This window comes from Carcharhinus amblyrhynchos, chromosome 8 (assembly GCF_965287045.1).
Source record: "Carcharhinus amblyrhynchos chromosome 8, sCarAmb.v2.hapA, whole genome shotgun sequence".
NCBI classification, from domain to species: Eukaryota; Metazoa; Chordata; class Chondrichthyes; order Carcharhiniformes; family Carcharhinidae; genus Carcharhinus; species Carcharhinus amblyrhynchos.
The window spans coordinates 45,270,452-45,295,203 of NC_137331.1; the positions used below are offsets into that span (position 1 = coordinate 45,270,452).

General features: G+C 41.7%; 1 protein-coding gene across 4 annotated transcripts in view; it reads right to left on the reverse strand.

Moving 5' to 3' along the window:
• Window positions 1-24,752, reverse strand: part of bbs9 (Bardet-Biedl syndrome 9) — a 387,401-nt gene that overhangs the window by 352,315 nt on the left and 10,334 nt on the right. For all 4 annotated transcript variants that reach the window (XM_080193988.1, XM_080193989.1, XM_080193987.1 and 1 more), the window contains exons 3-5: window positions 16,466-16,616; window positions 7,594-7,658; window positions 5,227-5,340 (exon numbers count right to left, since the gene is read on the reverse strand). In XM_080193988.1, coding sequence (XP_080050114.1) covers window positions 5,227-5,340; window positions 7,594-7,658; window positions 16,466-16,616 — 330 coding nt within the window. The remainder of the gene's footprint in view (window positions 1-5,226; window positions 5,341-7,593; window positions 7,659-16,465; window positions 16,617-24,752) is intronic.

Consider the following 24,752-nt stretch of genomic DNA (forward strand, 5'->3'; position numbering starts at 1 on the left):
AGACTGCAAGATGCCAATAGACCAGAGTTACACCGACTGCTGATCACTGCACAAAAGCTATCATTTCACCCATCATTTCACACATACAGACAAGAGTGCCTGCCTACCTTCATCTAATATATCAAAAGTTAATGGTATTAATGTTCTGAATCAATGAATATTTACATGAACCAGATTCTTCTACCACCACTGCCAGGTTCAGGAGGCCTAAATAGTTCTGAATTTCTTATTCCTCACTATTTGTAACATTGCACCTTCACTGAATAGAGAAGGTTGCTCAGTGCCACCTTCTCAAGGAACAATTAGGATGGGCCTTGCCAATATCCCAAGAATGTGTTTTAAATCTTCCTTTCTGCATGTGATATTGTATGCAATGTCACATGCATGCATGTCTACTGTAATGTCTCAACACCTTCATCTGGTTCTCTGCATCTAAAGATAAGAATGAAGCTATTGATGCAAAAATATTTGGAAATAACATTTGTCTAAAGATCTCTACATGCGTAATAGAAAAATATAGTGGGGCTGGTCAGCGATAGAACTGTTTCCAAGTCATTGGGAAAAGGGTTCAAAATCCACTCTCGGTTAGAATAAATAATTACATCTTCTACCAAATTGAGGTTGAACAAGCAGGTCACAAAGGAAACAATCAGCTATATTTTAATCGTCTTAGACCAGAGATCTTGATTGTAAAGCTTATCCAGTCTCCATGAATAGTTACATGGTTGGAAAGTAACTTGGCACAGACAGCAAAGGTTTTAGTAAGATGACAGAGAACCATTTCCACCTGGAATTAGCAAAAGTGCTTATGACTTGGAGCTAGCCTTGCATCTCAGAACGTCCTCACAAACTGAACAATTTGAAACAAATTGATTAATTAAGATTTCGGAAAGGCACTTCCGATCCAGATTCTAAAATAGAGAAAGAACCCTGTATCCAAACAGAAAATAATGAATTTACATATATGCAGCTTCTTTTATGTCTTCAGGATATACCAAACTACTTCATATCAAATTACTTAATTTAAAAAAACAAGCAAATGCAGAAGGAATCTTGCATGCAGTAAAAAAAAAGGCCAGATAATCTGTTTCAGTGATCTTTGTTGCGAGATGAATATTGGTCTGGATAACCTGAAATTCCCTTACTTTTCCACACCCATCCAAGCAGTTAATAGAATCAATGAAACAGAGTAGAGGAAGCAATTCAATGCATAAGAGATAGGCCACTCACCACTGGAATGAGGAGGAATTTCTTCATTCAGAGGGTGGTGAATTGTTGGAAGTGTCTGCCCAGAGGGCTGTGGAGACTGAGTCATTTGAATATGTTCAAGACAGATTGATCGATTTCTGGATAGTAAAGATGCCAATGGATATAGGGATAGTGAGGGAATGACGTTAAGGTAATTCAGCTATGATCCAGTGAATGGCACGGTAGGCTTGATGGGCCAAATGGCCTACTCCTGCTTCTATTTCCTATGTTTTATCATGTGCCATTCCTTTGAAAAAGCTACCCAATTATTCCAACTCACTTGCACTTTCTCAGTAGCTCCACAATACTTAGAAGCGGCAAGGTGGCACAGTGGTTAGCACTGCTGCCTCGTAGCACTAGGGACCCGGGTTTGATTCCCAGCTTGGGTCATTGTCTGTATGGAGTTTATACATTCTCCCCATAATTGTGGGGTTTCCTCAGGGTGCTCCGGTTTCCTCCCACAGTCTGAAAGACATGTTGGTTAGATGCATTGGCCATGCTAAACTCTCCCTGAACAGGCGCTGCAGTGTGGCAACTAGCGGATTTTCACAGGAACGTCATTGCAGTGTTAATGTAAGCCTAATAAATAAACTTAATGTAAGCTTTTTCAAGCATATATTCAGCTTCTTTTTGAAAGTTACAATTGAATTTGTTTCCACCATTCTTTCAGACAATGTATACCAATTGAACGTTTTGTTTGTAAGACATCTCCTCTGACACAGTACTTCACTGAATTGTCAGCACAGATTACTTTATAATTGGAGTGGAGCTTGAACAAAAATTCTTCTGATGCAAAGGCTATAAATGGGCCAAAGCTGACATTTTGTGGAAAATGTTTTCTTCCACGAATAAGATAATGTTCTTCAGGTGTACATGATGTGGTTTGCCTATGATGAATTAACTCCCTTTGTTCGTGCCATACACTGGTTATACTACAGAAACACGATGCATCCCATGTGACAAAAATAAAGCATTTATGTCTCATTTAACTCTGACCTAATACTGAAATTAAAAACCTGCATTATTCACAGAAATGCTTACAGGTGGTCTCAGCTCAACATGAAAGGCTATTGTAACATTTAGTTGACTTTGTCACTGAGCATTTTGTTTGACAGAGGAATCAAGTCATTCAATTCAGATACAAACATGCTTTGCAATTTGTCTGAAATATGTCTGATTTGTAACCTACTTCTTCAAATTAAATTAATTAAACTCAACATTCCAGTTACTGTTTCAGAGAAATACTTGCTGGCAGGGATTGCTAATAAAAGACTAGATAGAACTTCTGAAGTGAATAATATGTTCCACATAACATCCCCAATAAGGAAAATATGTTTAAAAGCATAGCAAGATTAAAAACTATAGTCTTAACATTAGAGCTGTGAATCACTATTACTACATTTTGTACCACTGATGTAAAGTTAGCCCACATTAGAGTTACAGTTTTATTGCAACCAGTTAATGAACTGGTTTAACCTAATCCCTACAATAACAGACAGCGTGATGCAAGTGCATTGAAATCTTTAATAGTATTTATTTTGAAAGGGATGGTACTGTTTATCTAATTTATAAACCAAATATACACCTGTTACAGTTATTGAATATTGCAGTATGATATTCGTGATGTGAAAATGCAAGCTAATGTGATATTTCCTGCATTTTGATTCTAATATACATAATGTCAAGTTAATTCCACATGAAAATCCACGCTTGACAAGCTACAGTCGTTTCAAGCATCTGTCTAGATGCTTTCTCTTAGTTCTCCTAATGAGAATAGCAGATGGCATTTTTCACAGGCCTTTGAAATTGCTAACTACTACAAATTCTGAAATATGAAGATGGCAAAATAAGTTCCCACAAAAGTAATTAATATGTGCAATAGCCTCTTTAGGATGGACATTTCAAAGTCAAACTGTCAGTGTGACCACACCCAAACTGCTGAAAGTAAGGAACAGATAGGCAGGGAGCAAGGCATAGACGTAAACAACAAAAAGGAAAGAATAGAAAGAGTTGCATTTATATTGACTATTCACAAGTTCAGGAAGTCCCCAAATGCTTTATACCAAAAACTACATAACTACATTGGTGAAATAATAACTATTGATTTTCAAAAGAATAAAGGAATTGGAGCAATGAAATACTGGAAAAGAAGTCGGATGCTCAGAATTGCTGACTGTAGAGTACAATGGCTATTTGCAAGTGGAAATGAGACGCAACTTCTAATTTTGTCTTTTGAAAATTCCTTCACGGGATGTGGGAGTTGCTGGCTAGGCCAGTGTTTATTTCCCTCCCAAACTACCCTTGAGAAGGTGCTGGTGAGCTGCCTTCTTGAACATCAGCAGTCCACGTGGTGTAGGTACACCTACAGTGCTGTTAGAAAGGGAGTTCCAGTGTGTTGACCCAGTGACAGTGAAGGAATAGTGATACAGCTCCATATCAGGATGGTGTGAGACTTGGAGGATAACTTCCAGGTGGTGATGCTCTTATACATTCTTCACAATTTTAATTATTTTCTTCCATGTTGTAAATTTTTATAGAATGCAACTTGTTCTTTTTCTTGAACTTTCACAGGCTTTTCTTCTGAATATTCTTTCTCAGGGAAAGTTGGTCTAGTTCACAAGCTTTTTCAATGTGACACATTTTGCCTCAATTTTTGCTTCGGCACTCACTCACTGAATGGCCCATTTTGGCACATCTATGACATTATTGTTTTGACATCTTATGGACAATTCCCAACTTGTGAATCCTGATCCCTGCACCAAATTGTGAAGCCTCTTTAGCAGCCAGTTCCATTGACACTGAGATTTCTACTGCTATCTTTGAAATCAGAGCATGTTCAGTAAGCGATCTTCTTTACATAACCTCATTTTGGGAACGACAAACTAGACAATCATGAAGAGAATCTTCTAACGGCACACTTAACACATCATGTGCTAGCCTTTTTAAGGTTGGCACAAACTGGGCAATGCTTTCACCTTCCATTTGGTTCCTTGGGTGGAACCTGAACTGTTCCATGATGACCAATAGCTTTGGAGAGTAATGCTCTTCAAGAATCTTAGTGAAATCATTGTATATTTTGGTTCTTGGCTTTGCTGGATGAAGCAAGTTCCAGAGCAAATCGAAGGTTTTACTTCCTATTATACTTCACTTTCTTTCTACTTTCAGTAGCTTTATCTTTCTGCAGCATCTCTCTGCCCCTCACCCTTAACTTCGCTTAGCAGGACCTTTTCTAGATTCATGCTCTTTTGCTTTGACCAGAAGCTCTTCTTGGAACTCGATTCAGTTCCACTTCCTGCTTTTAGCACTTTTCTGTTCTTTAGTTTGGGGTTGGCATCTTGCAGTCACCCTTCATATCAACATTCCAGTAATTTCTATGGAAAGCTCCCAGCTTCTAGTTTGCTTTCTTTCAACCGAACTCAAACTCTTTTTGCTGCCAATTTGGGGCCATTGTTGCTGGATAACAGCCTAGTTTTTTATGTCCTGTGGAGTGAACCAGCAATGGCTATCAATTACACTGTTTAGCTGAAACAGGTGCAATGTGTACACCTGTTGTTTCTGCCTGTAAAGAACAGGGTCCTGTGTATTACTACATGAAGGTGATAGTACACACAAAGGTGCAACACTGCACACCTGACTAACAATCTTAAGATTGAGATTCTCCATGGCAATATCTCTACCGGAGTCCACTTGCCAACCAATCAGCATTCTCTTCTCATACAGTATGATATCATTTCCCCTGACATTGGTATTCTTGTGATTGTATCTTGCACTGATGAGAGGTTTCAACAAAATATCCTTTTTCAGCAATACACTTATTTTATGCTATGGACACAGAGGGGCAGATTTACATCTGCCATCCCAGACATAAACCTGAAACTGGGGATCAACTGCCTGGTTTTCATTTCATTGACTATTGTGCAACTTTCACAGCAACCAGGAAATATGAAAATCTTTTTCTACTGCAGGAAGACTCCTTACCTTTCACACCACCAAAACCTCCAAAAGTTAGATTGCAAGCTGTTCGTTGAAGATTGTGCTCATACATTAGTTTCAGCTGGTACTGGTTTCCATGTTCAACATTACCCATCATTCCTGTTAACCAAAAAAAAGTGGAAGGCAAAGGAAGGCTTTAGGCAACAGGTAAAATACAAATCATATCAGGCCCACGTCAGCAATCTCTACATAAGCAAGAATCACTTCCACCCTTTCTACCGAACCCGAGTTGGTTGATGTTTGAATAAGTATGGGATTGTAATTAGATCATAGCTTGGGCATTAGGCTGGTATATCTTCTCTCAGGAGCTCTTACATTTGCATATTGGGTCAGCGCGCAAAGACAAATTTCATCACACAGTGCAATTCAGAATGGTATTGTAGTTTAGTTAGCATTTATGTTCGTTTTTTTTAGTTTTCTTTCCTTTTTTTCTGTGCTGCCTCAATACATGCACTTTTCAAATGGCATACACCTTGATGTACATCATGTTTGATGTTGATTTTTTCATGTTGATCTGACTATTCTTTAGTTTCCTTTGCAATGAGACCTTGAAAATGTTTAAACCTATTGTTCTTTTTCAACCAGCCACAGCTGTGGGCAGCCCAATCATTCTCAACACATTACAGATGATATCAGAGTCTTGACCTGCAACAGCCAGGACCCTGGATGTAGCATTGTCATCTATTATATCTGCTGTCCCTGATAACATAGAGTGGAAGATTGCACGGTCACGGATGCAATATTTAAAGATTGTCCAGTATCACAGGCTAAAGAAGCAACGATGAAGACATTATCAGATCTCTTGAGCTTACTTTTGATTTTTAGCTCATGTTTATGTTGAGAAGGTCTTCCTGATGTAATAAAACTCTACACAGAACTCAACAATGCAAGATATTGTTTGAGAAATTGCAACACTCCTCAAATTGATGAAAAACAGATGGTTATAGCTATAAGAGCTGACTGTATGGTTATTGGCAAACAGTACCTCATAACTGATTACTTCTTCAATTACAGTCATTGCTTTGAGTTAGCACAAGCTGAACAGCTTTCCATACCATTTAATCTAGATGTACAATCCTTCTTGGGCTTCTTCAAAATGGTGGGGGTGGGGGGTGGGGGGCAGCAGGGGGGGTTGAATAAGAGGAACCAAAGGATATGATTGGCAGAAAACAACCTTGTGTCACTCCAATGGCAACAGAAAAAGCATCTGCTCCCAGATACTTGGCAACTGCTCTTTCCAAGATCCTATCATGTAGCTGTTATATCACAATCTATCAAAATCTATATCATCTTGATGAGGCCATCATCAGTGATGGTCTTGATCAGATCACTCCCAGTGAAGAATCTTCCCAGCACAAGCAGCCAAACTTGTTGCTACAGTCAGAATGATCCAACATCAAGTACAATCTTCTAATCCAGCAATTCCAAGTGTCTGTTTCCTCAGTATGACTAAGGGACTTTATTGATGTTTGTTTTGAGGATGTGACTATCTCACCCAAACCTAAATAATTTTGATAGCTCATAAAAAGAATCTGATTTTTTAATTAACTATGTGAAATCTTTATTCATGGGGTGGGGATGGCCTGTAAGATGCTCTTTCAGATAATCAGTGCAGACTCAATGAGCTGAATGGCCTCCTTCTGCACTGTAAAGATTCTATGGTTCTATGGATTCATTGATTTAGGTTTTGACTTTCTATAAACCCCAAGATCCTAGGGTGGAAGCTCTTGTGTATTCATGCCCAGAGACATGTATGATTGAAGCATGAAGCAAAACATCCAGCGTAAACTATTGAGAAAACACAGGCTGAATGTTTTTGGCTGTAATAGCACAACAACCAAATTTCCTTGTCTTATTACATCTATAAAACTCTGCATCCAATCATGAAAATGGCTTTACTCTTGGCTGAAGAATTGTACACATTTATTTCCTGCATTTTAGATGTACCAACATATCAACTCATTATTCTCATGCTTTAATGTGATTACTACACACTGAGATCTACTCTGTATTTTTTGGTGAATGAGCTACAATGCAGTCTAAGTGTAGATCAGAGGCAGAGTATGTTCAAGTTGTTCAAGAGCCTGAGAAACTACAATTAATTTGTTGTCTGATTTTACTAAGACAGCATATGATGTTTCATGGGACTGTATTGCAGTACATTCTCAAAATGCAAACATCTGATTGAAACCTACCAATTTCCCAAGTTTATGAACAGATCTACAAGGAACACAGTCAAACAGAGAACAATGTGAGCACATGGTAACTCAAAGAAAATCAATAACATATAACTAAGATAAAAGATAGAAGTTTTCATGCAAGCAAGGTAAAATGTAAAACAGTATGCACTACCTGAGAAAGCATAGACAGACAGCTTTCTTGAATGTAAAACAGCCAGGTGGAGTAGTTCTGTACCTCTGAAAGAATAAACAAACTTATTTAACAACAAAAGATCTCAAGGTTACAAAAGAAATACTCTTTATATGGGGAAGACAGAGCAAATGTCCAAGAGGCCAGAGTTGAACAAATGGAAACTTTGGGGAAAGAGTAGCTCTAGGATTCAGGCAGTTCACAGAGATAGGCGGGTGCAAAACTCTGTTCCCTGTTATCTTAGCCCACACTGTTTCACTCACTGAACGTTTCTGGACTCTATTCTTAAAGTTCTAAAATATTATTTATAACCTGACTAGGCCTACGTGATGACATCAAGCTTATAAGTAATACACATGCTTTAACAAAATGTGCTTCAGAATTCACAATCTTTTGATGGTGCTTTTTTTTAAATGGAATCTGAATTAACAGAAAAAGGAACAGTAAGAAGTCTCACAACACCAGGCTAAAGTCCAATAGGTTTATTAGGAATCACAAGCTTTTGGAGCGCTGCTCCATCATCAGGTAAGAGTCCACTCAACTGAAGAAGGAGCAGCGCTCCAAAGGCTCATGATTCCAAACAAACCTGTTGGACTTTAACCTGGTGTTGTGAGACTTCTCAGTGTGCCTACCCCCATCCACTCGGCATCTTTACATCATAATAGAAAAATGTCTTTCATTGTGAGATAGGGAACTTTGTTGCATGGCTTTCAGGAAAAGCCCATCTCTGCCTAGCTCTGTTACACAACATGTAAAAGTGCTTGAACAGCAAACATGTTGTAAAACAAGCCAACAACAAAAAGCCATTTAAACATTGTTGCTTTGTTATCATCTTAAAAAGTTGAAAGTATACTGAGAGGAAACTAAACTGTTTCTTCAACCTTATAATGATTTTTTAAAAAAAACACATTTCCATCATTTAATTACCAACTATAGACAAACACCAGGATATGGAGAAAAGTCAAACTCCATTTTAAACTATAAAAAGAAAGTCTGTCCAAAGATAGAGCAGATAGTGCCACCTTCACTTGAAAGATAAAAACGTGTAGCTAAAGTGGCATTGAAAGATTTCCAACTTTGTCAGGTCAAGTTGATTTTTTATAACGACTATTCTTCATACACTCCTAAAGCAGACCTCAGGGACTTCTCTTTCATTTAAGATGTTCTATGACATCAGTTCAAAGGCAAACGCACGATTGGTTATAATCTGGATTAAACTACTTAACTAAGTGTAGAAGCACATTCAAAGGGAATGGGATTTATATTTGAAAAGGAAACATTTTCAGGGTTGTGAGGGAGCAACAGGTGAGTGCATCTAATTGATAGTTATTTCAAACAACAGGCACAGACACAATGGCACATTTCTTAGTTGTGTGATGCTCCAATCATTTTTCCCAATCCTCCATGGTGTAGAAGGCTAACCTAACCTTGGAGTAGCATCAATTCATTTCAGCCAAAAGGTCAGTCTGAAACAAAGATGTAATTTGCACCTTAAAGAAAAGCCAAACAGAGCATCATTTATAGCAACTAAATCAAAAGAGTAATTGCTGCTGAAGAAAATGTGCTTATTTCAACTATTTGCTGTGCCATATTCATAGTCCAATTGTTTTCATCTGCTTTAATGACCTCTCCTTCATCATAAAATCAGAAATGGGGTTGTTTATAGACATTTGGATTGGCTTCATTCACAATTCCTCATATAATGAAGCACCCATTCCCAAATGCAGCAAGACCCCCACGGATGAGAATTCTAAATTGTGAGTGTAAGAGGTCCAAATAGACACCAAGTTTAGAAATGGTGGGTGGCAGTGCTGGACAGGACAGAGAGGAAAAGCAGAGTTACAGACTCACCCTAATCTTTGTGATTTGTATGAATCAGACGAACCCTGTCCCCAAAATCTATATTCATCCAACCTTTGGCCTCTCGTGCATTTCTGTTTTCTCCACCATTATTACCTATGCCTTCAGCCTGAAAGCCACATTTTGGAATTTCCCCTGCCTCTCCAGTTTCCTCTTTAAGATCCACCTCTGTGATCAAGCTTTTAGACACCCCTCATAACATTTTCTTTGGTTCAGCCTCCATCTTTGGCTGTGTACATTTCTACGAAGCACCTTGACTGTTTTCCACATTCAAGTTGCTATTTGAATACAAGTTGGCTTTGGTGGGGTTTATTCAAAACACTAATTAAAGCAAAGGTTCTTCAAAGCCAAATAGCCACAAGTCCAGCTTGTTATGGCCATCTATGATAGCTGTGGGCTGTTTACAGTGTTTAAAATTAATGTGGCTGGTTTAGATGTTCTTGATTGACATTTGCATTCTGGGAATGCATCTGATTAAATAACATCATTGCATGCTGAGAATTATGCCAGAATTAAACCTCTGACAGGATCATGTGTTCATATTTGAGGCCACTCAAATTATTTCCAACTTAGTGACTTTTTTTGATTAGTTTCACAAGCAGACTTACATTAACACTGCAATGAAGTTACTATGGAAATCCCCTCTTATGGGTTATTTCAATTATATTCTCATTATTTTTTGAAAGCACTTTTACAGCTATACATTCAGCTGAATCCTAAAAGCAGAACACAGAACCACTTGGTAAAATTAAACTCAGCAGCATCACAGGTAAAATGACAGCACTTTTGTGGGACCTTAGCTGATCTATACATTGTTAATATTATCTGGTGTGACAATTTATCTTAAACTTTGAACCAATTGGTGATGTGACGTATACGGCAGAGAATACTAGAATTAAGGATATAAATAACTGGGTATTTCTACAGTAAACTGGCTCTGTGGGTTCACATTTGAAGTGAAGTGGCTCCCTCTGCTGATCAATGACATGCTGTTAATTTCATTATTCAGCGCAGTGGTGTGATGGCATTGTCGCTGTACTAATACTCCAGAGAACTAGGATAATCGTCTGGGAACAAATCCAACCACAGCAGGTGGTGAATTTGAATTGAATAAAAATCTGGACTTGGGTGTCACATATGATGTGAACACAGGGGTGTCATGCTGCGTTTTCATGGACTCTGGTGCTTCTCATCTTTTAATCCTTTTTTAGGAAACCTGATGCATGTAATTATTTGATCCTGATGTGTATAATGTGTGTCATGTTCCTGGAAGATCCTGGCTAAATCCTGGCGACGGGCAGCCAATTTAAAAATCAATAAATCTTTGTTTGATTGAGGTAGTTGGATATAGCTTCTACCACTTAGTTAGGCAGTTTATTTCAGGTCTTTCCGCCTGAAAGACCTAACTTCAAAGGTGGGGCCCAGTTCACAGTGATGATTTTGCTGGTGAGCAGGCCTTTGTTTGCATCAAGTTAAGTTTATTTATTAGCGTCTGCAATGAAGTCACTGTGAAAAATCCCCTGGTCACCAAACTCTGGCACCTGTTCGGGTACACAGAGGAAGTTTAGCGTGGCCAATGTACCCTAACTGGCATGTCTTTTGGACTGTGGGAGGAAACCAGAGCACCCAGAGGAAACCTATGCAGACACGGGGAGAACATACAGGCTCCACACAGACAGTGACACAAGCCAGGAATCGAACCTGGGTCCCAAGTGGTGTAAGACAGCAGTGCTAATCACTGTGCCACCGTTCCCTTGTGATTATACTTCTGATTTGGCTGGAAGCTTCCAGCAGTTCACGTCAGCAGGATTTTCTGGTCCCACTGCAGTGAATGGAGAGTTAGGCTGAGTGCCAAACCCTCAATCCTCGTTTGCAGCGGCAGCAAGGCGTGAACAGCCGATGTCACCTGTTATACTGTTACATTGTTGGGATCAAGGAATCTTTGCTCATCTCCTATGAGGGTACAGACTGATCATGTATCCTGGAAAAGACTAGGTCCTTTTCTCCCCTGCCATTGGCATCTCTGGTGTTTTTGAAGTTGGTAAAATATGTAATGCTGCATGCCCAGGCATGATCAGCTAATCCTTTGCCATCTCTTGGATTGGCTCTTCTATATGTAGTGACAATGATTACTTGATTCATGGGATGTATGGTGGGCATATTATCCTGCTGTTAGGGTTTCTTTGATGAGGGGAAAATGGGTGGAATCTCACTAATGGTGGGGCCTGAATGGTGCATCTGATATGGCTGAAGAGGAGTTAGGTCAGTTGTGTTGCGAGTCTTGGTGTGGTGTAAAAATCCTTGGATTACTGGCTCCTGCCACACCCTGTCTTGTACCGATGGTGATACACTGATGTTCCCCTTTTTCTAGGGTACCCTTTCATTGCTTGGAGGTCTTTTTTTACCCCATAAGGGATCCTTAATATTGTGTAGTTCTGTCTTTATTATCTTGTAGAGGATGCTGTGCATTATGGTGCCATGTGTTCATGGCTTTATCCCATTATCTTGATATTCCACGCTCTTTCTGGTGTTTTTTCATTATTCTTATGATGTGCTGACTACATCAATTACAATAATCGTCAACTATTTGTTTGAGTATTTGCGGGTGTTTTCTGTAAATGTGGAATAATGATCACTTTGTACTGTACTGGATTTTGGAGATTTGTTGCACCTTGTGGTAAACTGAAAAACCCTCAATAAAAACATTTATTTATTTGTCACAAGTAAGGCTTACATTAACACTGCAGTGAAGTTACTGTGAAATTCCCCTAGTCACAACAGTCTGGTGCCTATTGGGTCAATGCACCTAACCAGCACGTCTTTCAGAACATGGGAGGAAACTGGAGCACCCGAAGGAAACCCACGCAGACACGGGGAAAATGTGCAAACTCCATACATAGTGACCCAAGCCAGGAATCAAACCTGGGATCCTAGAACTGTGAAGCAGCAGTGCTAACCATTGTGCTACTATGCTGCCCATTTATTGGTGGCCATGAAGCCACTATTGTGTCATAAATACACATTTGGTTCACTAATGTCCATTAGGGAAGGAAATCTGCCATCCTTACCTAGTATTGTCCACATGTGACTCCAGAACCACAGCCATGTGGCTGACTCTTTAAAATGCCCTCCGAAGGGCAATTAGGGATGGACAATAAATGCTGACCCAGCCAGCAGCAGCCACATCCCACAAGATCATTCTGAAAAGTTATTGATCTGAACAAATAACAGTTCCACAACATCTTATTTCCTAACATCACAACATAGAAGTTGAACATTGTTCAAAACAGCATTATATTCTCCCACACATTGAATATATATTGTTTCAGCTCATAGGCTTGGGTGCCCACTATCACAATATACAGAAATGATTGTATATGTCAAGTGGACACAGTCAAAGGCATGTTGGGGTCATGTGGAATGAGCAGGGTTACTATTTCAGTAATGGTTAAGGGGGTTGCATCACTGGCCAACTCAATTACCATTTTAGTTATGGGACTCAGTATGGGAACGATAAAAAGGATTTTCAAATTGGGAGATGTTCCCACAGGAAATCAAACATAATTTCAACAGCTGACATTATTTATATTTGCATCATCACTGACCCTTCCACACTGATTTTCCTCAATGCCTCACTGTCTTTAGCCAGTGTATAAATGAGACATGGAGAATAGGGAGGCCTCCAACAGAAGAGATTCCAATTTCAGGGAACAGGCAACAGAAAACATCCACAAGTAGCATTCATGTTCGCAGCTACTCCGGAGCAGCGGAGATACTCATCAGCCACCATCTAAAAGAATGATGGAGTCAGCGCAGGTAACTGACTGGCCTCCCATCCCTGTGTTTGGTGTTTAAAGCTTTTTGCACCTGGCATCATGGATTACTTTCCTAGACTAGACTCAAATTTTATGCATTTATGATTTTTAAATATAATTCTTTCACAGCACATGGCTTTGTTGGTTAGGCTAGTGTTTATTACCCATTCCTAACTGCCCTTGAGAAGGTGATGGTGAGCCACTTCTTAAACTGCTGCAATCTATGATGTGTAGGTGTATATATCACGCTGTTAGGAAAGGAGTTCCAGAATTTCAACTCAGCAACAGCGAAGGGGAAGCAATATATTTCAAAGTCAGGATGGTGTGTGACTTGGACGCGCTGATATTCCATGCACCTGTTGCCCTTGTCATTCAAGGTGCTGTCAAAGGTGTCTGGTTGAGCTGCTGCATTGCATCTTGCAGATGGTACACACAGCTGCCATTGTGCACTGGTGTGGATAAGGTGCATGTTGAACATGGTGGATGGGCTGCCCATCAAGCAAGCTGCTTTGTACTGGGTAAGATGATGGATGGGGTGTAAATGAGTGAAGTTGTGCGCTCATTTACTCTAAATTGGGTTTTTAGTTTAACTGAACAATCTATATCTAAAGGAAATAATCAATATGAAGTGATCCAACTTTCCAGACACTGGGTATTTCTTCCAACCTCACAGAAAAAGAAAAATTAAAATAAAAATTCCATGATTTTATTCATGGATTATAACATAAATCTTTAACTTTGAAACATTTAGGATAGAAACCATCCTGTGAACATAAGAACATAAGAAATAGGAGCAGGAGTAGGCCATCTAGCCCTTCGAGCCTGCCCCGCCATTCAACAAGATCATGGCTGATCTGAAGTGGATCAGTTCCACTTTCCTGATTTCTCCCCATAACCCTTAATTCCCTTGTCTATCAGAAATCTATCTACCCATGACTTAAATATATTCAGCGAGGTAGCCTCCACCACTTCAATGGGCAGAGAATTCCAGAGACTCACCATTCTGAGTGAAGAAGTTCCTCCTCAACTCTGATTTAAACTGCGCCCCCCCCCCTTACTTTGAGGCTGTGCCCTCTAGTTCTGCTATCCTTTCTAAGCAGGAAGAATCTCTACCTCTACCCTATCTAGCCCCTTCATTATCTTATATGTCTCTGTAAGATCCCCCCTCAGCCTTCTAAACTCCAACGAGTACAGACCCAGTCTATTCAGTCTCCCCTCACAGGCTAGCCCCCTCATCTCCGGTATCAGCCTGGTGAACCTTCTCTGCACTCCCTCCCAAGGCCAATATATCCTTCCGCAAACGCAGCAACCAAAACTGCATACAGTACTCCAGTTGCGGCCTCACCAGTGCCTTGTACAGTTGCAGCAAGACCTCCTTGCTTTTATATTCTATCCCCCTCGCTATAAAGGCCAACATTCCATTCGCCTTCTTGATCACCTGCTGTACCTGCAGACTGGGTTTTTGCAATTCGTACACAAGGACCCCCAAGGTCCCTCTGCACAGGAGCATGCTACAGCTTTTTGCCCTTTAAATAATAATCCCTCCTACTGCTATTTCTACCAAAGTGGGTAACCTCACATTTGCTAACATTATACTCCATCTGCCAGGTCCTCGCCCACTCACTCAGTCTATCTAGATCTCTCTGCAGAATGAGCAATTATCTGGAATGAAGTAGTTCTGAGCCCTGGCCACCAGATGGTAATCGAATGCAGTTTTTCAAGACCCGAATTGGGATTGTGGCTGCTTGCGACGTGCACCTAAACAGTATTATGAAGCAGGCGATTGATCAACAAGATATCACACCAGATAACAATCCAATTCTTAATTGCATATGCTCAGGAAACTGTTCTAACAGAAGGATCAATAACCAAAGGATACACATTTATTGACAAAAACAGTGAGCACTGAGTTGTGATGATCAGGAATGCACAGGGTGAAAGAATGGTGAAAACAGACTCAAAATCAACTTCCAAAACTGAATCTGAGAGCTACGGGGAAGAGGTGAGATTAATTAGATAGATCAACAAGTGAATAAATGTGAGGCATTTTGGCAAAAAAAACAGAGAGACAAATTATTACCTAAATGGAAAGCAGATTCAAATGCATCTAGGCAGAGGGATCTGGGAGTCTATGTTCATGGATCACAGAAACTCAGCATGAAGGTGCAACATGTAATAAAAAAGGCAAATGGGATGATGGCATTTATTTCAAAAGGACTGGAGTATAAAAGTAGAGAAGTGTTGTGATTGTTTAGAGCATTGGTGAAACCCTATACATATGGTCCATACACATCTGGGGTATTGTGTCCAGTTTTGGTCTCCTTATTTGAGGAAGGACGTGGTGGCTTTGGAGGCAGTTCAGAGGAGGTCTGCCAGATTGATTCTGGGGATGAAGGGGTGACACAAACAATTTGGGCTTGTGCTCGCTGGAGTTTAGAAGGCTGAGAGGGGTTCCGATCGAGGTAGATAAAATTTTAAAAGGGATTGATAAAGTAAATGTAGACCAAATGTTTCCTCTTGTGGGACAATCTTGAACAAGAGGTCACAGGTATAGGCTGAGATGCGGTAGATTTAAAACTGAGATGAGGAGGAAGTGCTTCTCGCAGAGGGTGGTGAATTTGTAGAACTCGCTGCCCTATAGTGAGATGGAGTCAAAATTGTTGAATGATTTCAAAAAGGAGATAGATATATTTCTAATAAAAAGGGAAGAGGGATATGGGGAACAGGTGAGGAGGTGGATTTGAGACCAGGGAGAGATCAGCCATGATCTGATTGAATGGCAGAGCAGGCTCGAAGGGCTGAATTTGCCTACTTCTGTTTCTCGTTCCTATGTTCCAAATGAGTCAGCACGGCACCCAGTTCACGCTGGGTAATTCTTTGCTTCTAGACTGCTCAGTGAATTGCAATCAGAAATGGAAACTAACTATTCCACCCCCGCACCCCCCAACCCCGGAATGTCCACTCTTACCCCCACCCCCATCCGTAGTTCAGGCCTCTCAGCTAATAGTCTCTCTCCTGCCCTCCAAAATACAGGACACAAGACAGGACACAAGTTACCAACCACATCACCATAAACGTGAAAAATATTTCTGTTCCAAGCCTTGGCCATATCCATGAGCAGTTTCTTAACTCAATTATTAAATTATTGCAATTCTATACTCTTTCTTTCATCAACTTACGAGACAAATTTGCCAACTTCCACTTGCAATATAGGATCCTGTAGTTGAAGCTCGAGGATTAACTCCTCTGGCTGAAGTGCTGCTCCAGGTTTGGCAGGCTGTGGGGAATAGATACGTAGAATTCCCTTATAACTGCCAACAATAATTTTGTCTGAAAACAGCAGAAAAAAATTTAATTTGATGACATTGTTCAACTGAATACATCATGAAGCATAAACAATCAAAGCAGTTAACTAATAAACATCTGCAAGTAATTATATAATCAGGATAAATATTAATTTGCAAAATTACTGAATTTTTATACCTAGAGTCTACAAAATACAACTTATTCAAGGTGAGGGTACATAAAATCACAGGGTAGGTCACATGGCAGGGCAAGGTTCATAATTGGGACAGGGGTAATTATGATGCGATTAGGCAAGAATTAGGGAGCATAAGATGGGAACAGAAACTGTTAGGTATGGGCACAAACTAAAAGTGGAGCTTTTTCAAGGAATTTTGAAAGGGGAGGGGACCCAGGCAGAGGTAATAATACACGCAGGGGAGAGGGACGTAGGAAGGCAGAATAGGGCAGATGTACGTAGGCAATTTAGGGAGTTGGGGTCCAAACTGAAGAGCAGGACCTCCAGGGTGGCATTCTCTGGGCTGCTGCCTAGTACCAGCAGGGCTAGGAATAACGAAATCATGCAGCTGAATGCATGGTTGAGGGATTGGTGCAAGGTAGAGGGCTTTACTTTTGTAGACCACTGGAAGGTATTTGTGAGAGAAGGGCAACTGTATAGGAGGGATGGGGAAAATTTGAATGGGAGAGGGACAAATGTCTTAGCAGGGAGGTTAGCTGGAGTGTTTAGGCAGGGTTTAAACTAATAGGGAGGGGGGGTGGGGATGTGACTGAAAACTCATTAGACACTGGGGTCGGGAGTGAGTTGGGTGATAGGGTAGGTTTGGATGAAAGGAAAATTATCGGGGGAAGGAGGTTCTGAATGGCACTGGTGGGTTGGACTGCGTCTGTTTCAATGCGAGGAGTGTGACGGGTAAGACGGATGAGCTTAGGGCCTTGATGTTTATGAGGAAGTTAGATGTGGTGGCAGTAACGGAGACGTGGTTACGTGAAGGGCAGGATTGGCAGCTGAATGTTCCTGGGTATAAGCGTTTTAGGTGTGACAGAGGAGGGTTGAAGAGAGGTGGTGGGGTGGCATTGTTCGTAAAGGAGCACATCACAGCAGTGCAGGGGGAGGACAATATGGAGGAGTTAGGGATTGAGTCGCTGTGGGTGGAATTGAGGAATAAAAAGGGAGAGATTACGATGCTAGGGGTATACTATAGGCCACCCAACAGCCCAAGGTCAGTGGAGGAAGGTATTTGCAGAGGCATTTTAGATAGGTGCAGAAAGAATAAGGTGGTTGTAGTGGGTGACTTTAATCTTCCTGGAGTGGATTGGAAGGTGCCTAGAGCTGGGGGTACGGATGGGGAGGAGTTTGTAAAATGTGTGTTGGAAGGGTCCCTAGAGCAGTATGTAACTAGCCCGACTAGGGAGGGGGCTATACTGGATTTAGTGTTGGGAAATGAGCCAGGGCAGGTGGTTGAGGTAGGCGAACATGTGGCTAACAGTGACCACAAATCCGTCTACTTTAGGATAAAAATGGAAAGGGACGAGTGCCGTCCGAAGGGGAGGGTTCTGAACTGGGGGAAGGCGAGCTATAGCCAGATTAGGAGGGAGCTGAAGGACACTGATTGGGAGGGGTTGTTAGCTGGCAAGTCCACGGTTGGTAAGTGGGAGGTTTTTAAGGGCAAACTGAAAATGTTGCAGGAAAGGCATGTGCCGGTAAAGAGGAAGGACGGGAAAGGCAGGATTAGAGAGCCGTGGATTACAGGGGGTATCGAAGACTTGGTCAGGAAGAAGAGGGAGGCATATGTTAGGTTGAAACAACTGGGAACGGAGAGTGCGCTAGAGGAATGTAGAGAGAGTAGAAGGGAGCTAAAAAGGGGAGTTAGAAGGGCAAAAAGAGGGCATGAAATGGCTTTGGCTGATAGGGTGAAGGAAAATCCAAAAGTATTTTACTCTTATATTAGGTTAGAGGGAAAATTGGTACTCTTAGGGACAAAGGAGGGGAGCTATGTATCGAAACTGAGGGAATGGGGGAGATCCTGAATGAATACTTTGTGTCGGTATTCACGAAGGAGAGGGGTTTGGTGTCGTGTAGTGTCTTGGAGGGAGCTGTAGATCAGTGGAAGGAAACATCCATCACGAGGGAGGAAGTGCTAAGGTTTTTAGGTAGCATAAAAAATGGATAAAGCTCCGGGGCCTGTTGGTATTTATCCCAGGCTGCTTAGGGAGGTGAAAGATGAAATTGCTGGGCCTCTGACGCAAATCTTTGTCTCTTCTTTGGACACAGGTGAGGTCCCAGAAGACTGGAGGGTAGCTAATGTGGTACCGCTGTTTAAAAAGGGTAGTAGGGATAACCCTGGTAATTATAGACCAGTGAGTTTGACATCGGTGGTAGGAAAATTATTGGAAAAAATTCTTAGGGATAGAATGTATGAGCATTTGGAACGTTGCGATCTGATTAGAGATACGCAACATGGCTTTGTTCAGGGGAGGTCTTGCCTTACGAATCTGGTGGAATTCTTCGAGGAGGTGACAAAAACGGTTGACGATGGGCGAGCCGTTGATGTCATCTGTATGGATTTCAGTAAGGCGTTTGACAAAGTCCCTCACGGTAGGCTGGTAGAAAAGGTTAAGGCACATGGGATACAAGGACAGGTAGCTAGGTGGATCGAAAACTGGCTGGGCAATAGGAGACAGAGAGTAGTTGTCGAGGGGACCTTTTCTGGCTGGAGGCCAGTCACCAGTGGTGTGCCGCAGGGCTCAGTACTGGGACCTCTCCTCTTTGTAGTATAGATAAACGACTTGAAAGAGGGCGTACATGGTGTGATCAGCAAGTTTGCAGATGACACCAAGATGGCAGGATTAGCAGATACCGAGGAGGACTGTCAGGTGACACAGCAGGATATAGATAGATTGGTATATTGGGCAGATAGATGGCAGATGGAATTTAATCCTGACAAATGCGAGGTGATGCATTTTAGAAGGAATAATGCAGGGAGGAGTTACGTGATAAAAGGTAGACTGATTAAGAGTATAGAGATACAGAGGGACCTGGGAGTGCAGGTGCACAAGTCTCTGAAGGTGTCAACACAAGTAGAAAAGGTTGTGAAGAAAGCTTATGGAATGCTAGCCTTTATAGGAAGGGGTATAGAGTATAAGAGCTGCCGTTTAATGCTTCAGTTGTACAGAACGTTGGTTAGACCGCATTTGGAGTACTGCGTCCAGTTCTGGTCACCTTACTACTGGAAGGACGTGAAGACCCTGGAGAGGGTGCAGAGGAGGTTTACCAGGATGTTGTCTGGCATGGAAGGACTGAGTTATGAGGAAAGGTTGGAGAAACTGGGGCTCTTCTCCTTAGAAAGACGGAGATTAAGGGGGGATATGATAGAGGTATATAAAATACTGAAGGGAATAGATAGAGTCAACAGTGGTAGGCTTTTCCCTAGATTGGGGACAATTACGAGAAGTCACGATCTAAGGGTGAGGGGAGAGAAGTATAATTTGGATATGAGAGGAAGGTTTTTCACGCAGAGGGTCGTGGGGGTATGGAACGCGCTACCGAGTAGAGTGGTGGAGGCAGGCACGTTGGACTTGTTTAAGGTTTACTTAGATAGACACATGGGCAAAATAAGGATGGAGGGTTATAGTAGAGGGTATTACATAGGGTCAGAGCCTCCGGACGACACCGGAAATGTAGTATTACATGTTAACGTTTTGTCTTTTTATTCCACAGGTGTCGGTCCACCTTGTTGTCAAACGAGGGGCATGCACACGGTGGGTCGTGCGTGGGCTGCTCTTGGAGGTTCCGGGAGTGGCCTAGTACTTCGTGTCATTGTGTGTGCTTAATCCTTGACCAGCAGACAGCTCAGTGACTATCACTGCTAGCTGTGCAGATACATGGATTTGGGCCTGTGTCTGTGGGAGTTTGCGCATTCTCCCTGTGGTTGCGTGGGTTTCCTCCGGGCGCTCCGGTTTCCTCCCACACCCCAAAGATGTGCTCTTAGGCTGACTGGTGCACCAAACTGACACTATTCTCCCCTGAATCTGGCTACATTAGGGGTTCCACTCACATACACACAGGGCAGGGTAGGTGTAGGAAGATGCGGCGGCGCGGGCTCGTTGGGCCGAAGGGCCTGTTTCCCGTGCTGGGTTGTTCTTTGTTCTTTGTAACAAATACTGTGTGTCCTTGATAGGTATGTCCCTGGCAGGCAGGGAGGAAATGGCCGAGTGAGGGAACCATGGTTCACAAAGGAAGCTGAATGCCTTGTCAAGAGGAGAAAGGAAGCATATGTAAGGATGAAAAAACAAGGTTCAGTTGAGTCATGTGAGGGTTACAAGATACTAGGAATGAGCTAAAAAAAAGGGCTTAGGAGAGCTAGGAGGTGGCATGGGAAGTCCTTGGTGGGTCGGATAAAGGAAAACCCCAACGTTTTTTACTCTTATGTAAGAAATAAAAGAATGACCATAATGAGGTTAGGGCCAGTCAAGTATAGTAGAGGGAACTTGTGCATGGAGTCAGAAGAGATAGATGAGGCATTGAACGAATACTTTTCTTCAGTGTTCACTCAGGAGAGGGGCCATGTTTTTGAGGATGAGTGTGTGATACAGGCTGACAGGATGGAGGAGGTAGATGTTGTGAGGGAAGATGTATTAGCAGTTTTGAAAAACCTGAGGGTCAATAAGTCCCCTGGGCCAGATGGGATACATCCTAGGATACTTTGGAAGGCAAGAAATGAGATTGCAGAGCCTTTAACTTTGATCTTTGGGTCCTCACTGTCCGCGGGGATTGAGCCAGAAGACTGGAGAGTAGTGGTCAGTAAGTTAATAGAAAGACTCCTGAGAGGTAGGATTTATGACCATTTGGAAAGATGCAGTTTAATCCGGGATAGTCAGCACAGTTTTGTGAGGGGTAAGTCCTGCCTCACAAATTTGATTGAATTCTTTGAGGAGGTAACTAAGTGTGTAGACAAAAGTAGAGCAGTTGATGTCATACAGATTTTAGCAAGGCATTTTATAAGGTTCCCCATGGTAGGCTCATGAAGAAAGTAAGAAGGTGTGGGATAGAAGGAAATTAGACCAATTGGATAAGTAACCAGCTGTCTCATAGAAGACAGAGGGTGGTGGTGGAGGGAAAATTTTCAGACTGGAGGCCAGTTACCAGCGGTGTACCACAGGGATCAGTGCTGGGTCCTCTGCTATTTGTGATTTTTATCAATGACTTGGAAGAAGGGACTGAAGGGTGGGTTAATAAATTTGCTAATGACACCAAGATTGGTGGAGCAGTGGATGAGGTGGAGGGCTCTTGTAGGCTGCAAAGAGACATTGATAGGATGCAGAGCTGGGCAGAAAAGTCGCAGATGGAGTTTAACCCTGGTAAGTGTGAGGTGATTCATTTTGGTAGGGCAAACTTGAATGTGGATTACAGGGTCAACGGCAGGGTTCTGAAGAATGTTTTGGAACAGAGAGATCTTGGGGTTCATATCCACAGATCTCTGAATGGTGCCACTCAAGTGGATAGAACCGTGAAGGAGGCTTATAGTGTGTTAGCGTTTATTAATGGGGGTTTGAGTTTAAGAGCCGTCGAGTTATGCTGCAAATATACCAGACCTTGGTGAGACCACATTTGGAATATCGTGTGCAGTTCTGGTCATCTCACTATAAGAAGGATGTGGAAGCACTGGAGAGAGTGCGGAGGAGATTTACCAGGATGTTGCCTGATTTGGAGGGTAGGTATAATGAGGAAAGGTTGAGGGAGCTGGGGCTTTTCTCTTTGGAGTGGAGGAGGATGAGAGGCGATTTAATAGAGGTTTATATGATGATGAGGGGGATAGATGGAGCAGACGTGCAGAGATGTAGCTGTTACTAGAGGGCATAACTATAAGGTTCATGATGGGAGATATAGGAGGGATGTTCGAGGTAGATTCTTTACTCAGAGAGTGGTTGGGGTGTGGAATGCACTGCCTGCTGTGATAGTGGAGTCAGGCACTTTAGAACTTTCATGCGGTTATTGGATAGGCACATGGAGCACACCAAAATGATAGGGAGTGGGATAGCTTGATCTTGGGTTTGGACATAGCTTGGTACAACATCAAGGCCAAAGGGCCTGTACTGTGCTGTACTGTTCTATGTTCTATATGTTCAATGGTATCCCATGGATTCGAATTATGTAGCGAAATCTTACAAAGGATTTCAGATCTTGTTTAACATACAGGAATGACCTAGTCTGTGTTGTCAACTCTGCTAATCAGCTGGTTGTCACAGCTTTTAAATCTTCATGGCCATTTCACATAGTTTTTCTTAGAAAAGATGCAGAAACAAAAGGGATGTAGCTTAGTCAGGAGCTGTCTTTGCCTAACTTTTCTCCAAGACACTACAAATACAAATTAGGAGGAGAAGCAGGCCATTTGGCCCCTCAAAATCATTTTACCATTCAATAAAATCATGGCTGATCTGATTGTGGCCTTACCCTTGGCTCTTCTTGCCAATCAAGAGTCAATTATCTAGTTCTGTCTTAAAAATATTCAGTGACCCTGCCTTCACTGCTCTCTGGGAAATGGATTTCCAAAGATTCATGACGCTGAGAAAAAAATTATTCTCATCTCCATCTTCAATGAGAAATCCTTTATTTTTAAACTGTGTCTCCTAGTTCTAGTCTCTCCAGCAAGGGGAAACATTCTTTCAGCATCCACCCTGTCAAGTCCGAGGGAACTTATAAGTTTCAATTGGATCACATTTAAACCTTCTGAACTCCAAATGGATAGAGGCCCAGCCTTTCCAACTTTCGTCATAATATAACTCTATCAATCAGCTGTGCCAGTGTATCTTCTCTGAACTGTATCTTTTCTAACTTAGGAGACCAAAACTGTACAGTTCTCCAGATGCAGTCTCACCAATGCCCTGTACAACAGTTGCAAAACTTCCCTATTTTTATACTCCATTCCTCTTGCAATAAAGATCAACATTTCATTTGCCTTCTGAAATCATCTGAAGTACCTTATTACAATCCCAGCTGATGTTACTACTGGACAAAAAGGTCCCAGAATGGGAACCTGGCTCAAGGGTTATAACTTTTATTCTTTTTAGAAAACGTGATGAACAGAATGACAGGACTGCCAATTAGCTTTTAAAAACAAAACAATGGATTTTTCCTCAAATTTACCCCTCTACCACCTGATAATTATTACACTGTGAATCAGCTGATGGCACTGGACTCCAGTTTCCACCAAAGTATTTTCAAACTCCACTCGTGAATGGACACATCATAGAATTTTATTTCAAACAATGCTTTCCCTCAGCTGGTTTCAGCAAGGGTCTGCCTCCAGGTTTTCCAACTTTCCTTTCAGTATCCCTATGTCTTGAATAGCCAGGATCCTTCAAACTTTCAGAGTCTCTCAGGGATCTTGTAACAAATTGTTTCACAATTGCTTTAACCTTTTACTTCAAAGGATGTAGAAAGATATCACCAATGTTAGAAGTGCTTCAGATATCACTGGCTTTTCATTAGCTAACTCTACCAAATTTGTACTTTTCAATTCTGCCTTTAACTTCAACAAACAGATCACAGTGGCACAGTGGTTAGCACTGCTGCCTGACAGCGCCAGAGGGGGTCACTGTCTGTGCAGAGTCTGCACATTCTCCCTGTGTTTCCTCCGGGCGCTCCGGTTTCCACCCACAGTACAAAAGACATGCTGGTTAGGTGCATTGGTCATGCTAAATTCTTCCTTAGTGTAGCTGAACAAGCGTCAGAGGGTGGCGACCAGAGGATTTTCACAGTAACTTCAATGCAGTGTTAATGTAAGTCTACTCGTGACACTAATAAATAAACTTTCTAAACTTTCTATTCCAATGACAGCTCCTCTTTGTTCCTTTCACTTCAATCTTCCTGCAAATTTCACTTCATTCTCCAGTTTCTAGAACTAACTGTCCTTTGACTTCTGGACTTGTTTTCTTTCCCATTACTCCTTGAAATGACTTTTCTTCTAGCAGAGCTTCCTAACTTTGATTGCTATAATTTCAGTTTAAGACTAAACTCAAACCACCTTGCTACCCTAAAGATTTGCCCCTGGTTGCTAAACAACACTTCATTCTTTCTCCAAGCCTAAGCCCATGTTTATTTTTACATCATGAACTCAAGCACAATCCAAGCACAGTTTGAACTGAAACCAAAATCTACCATAC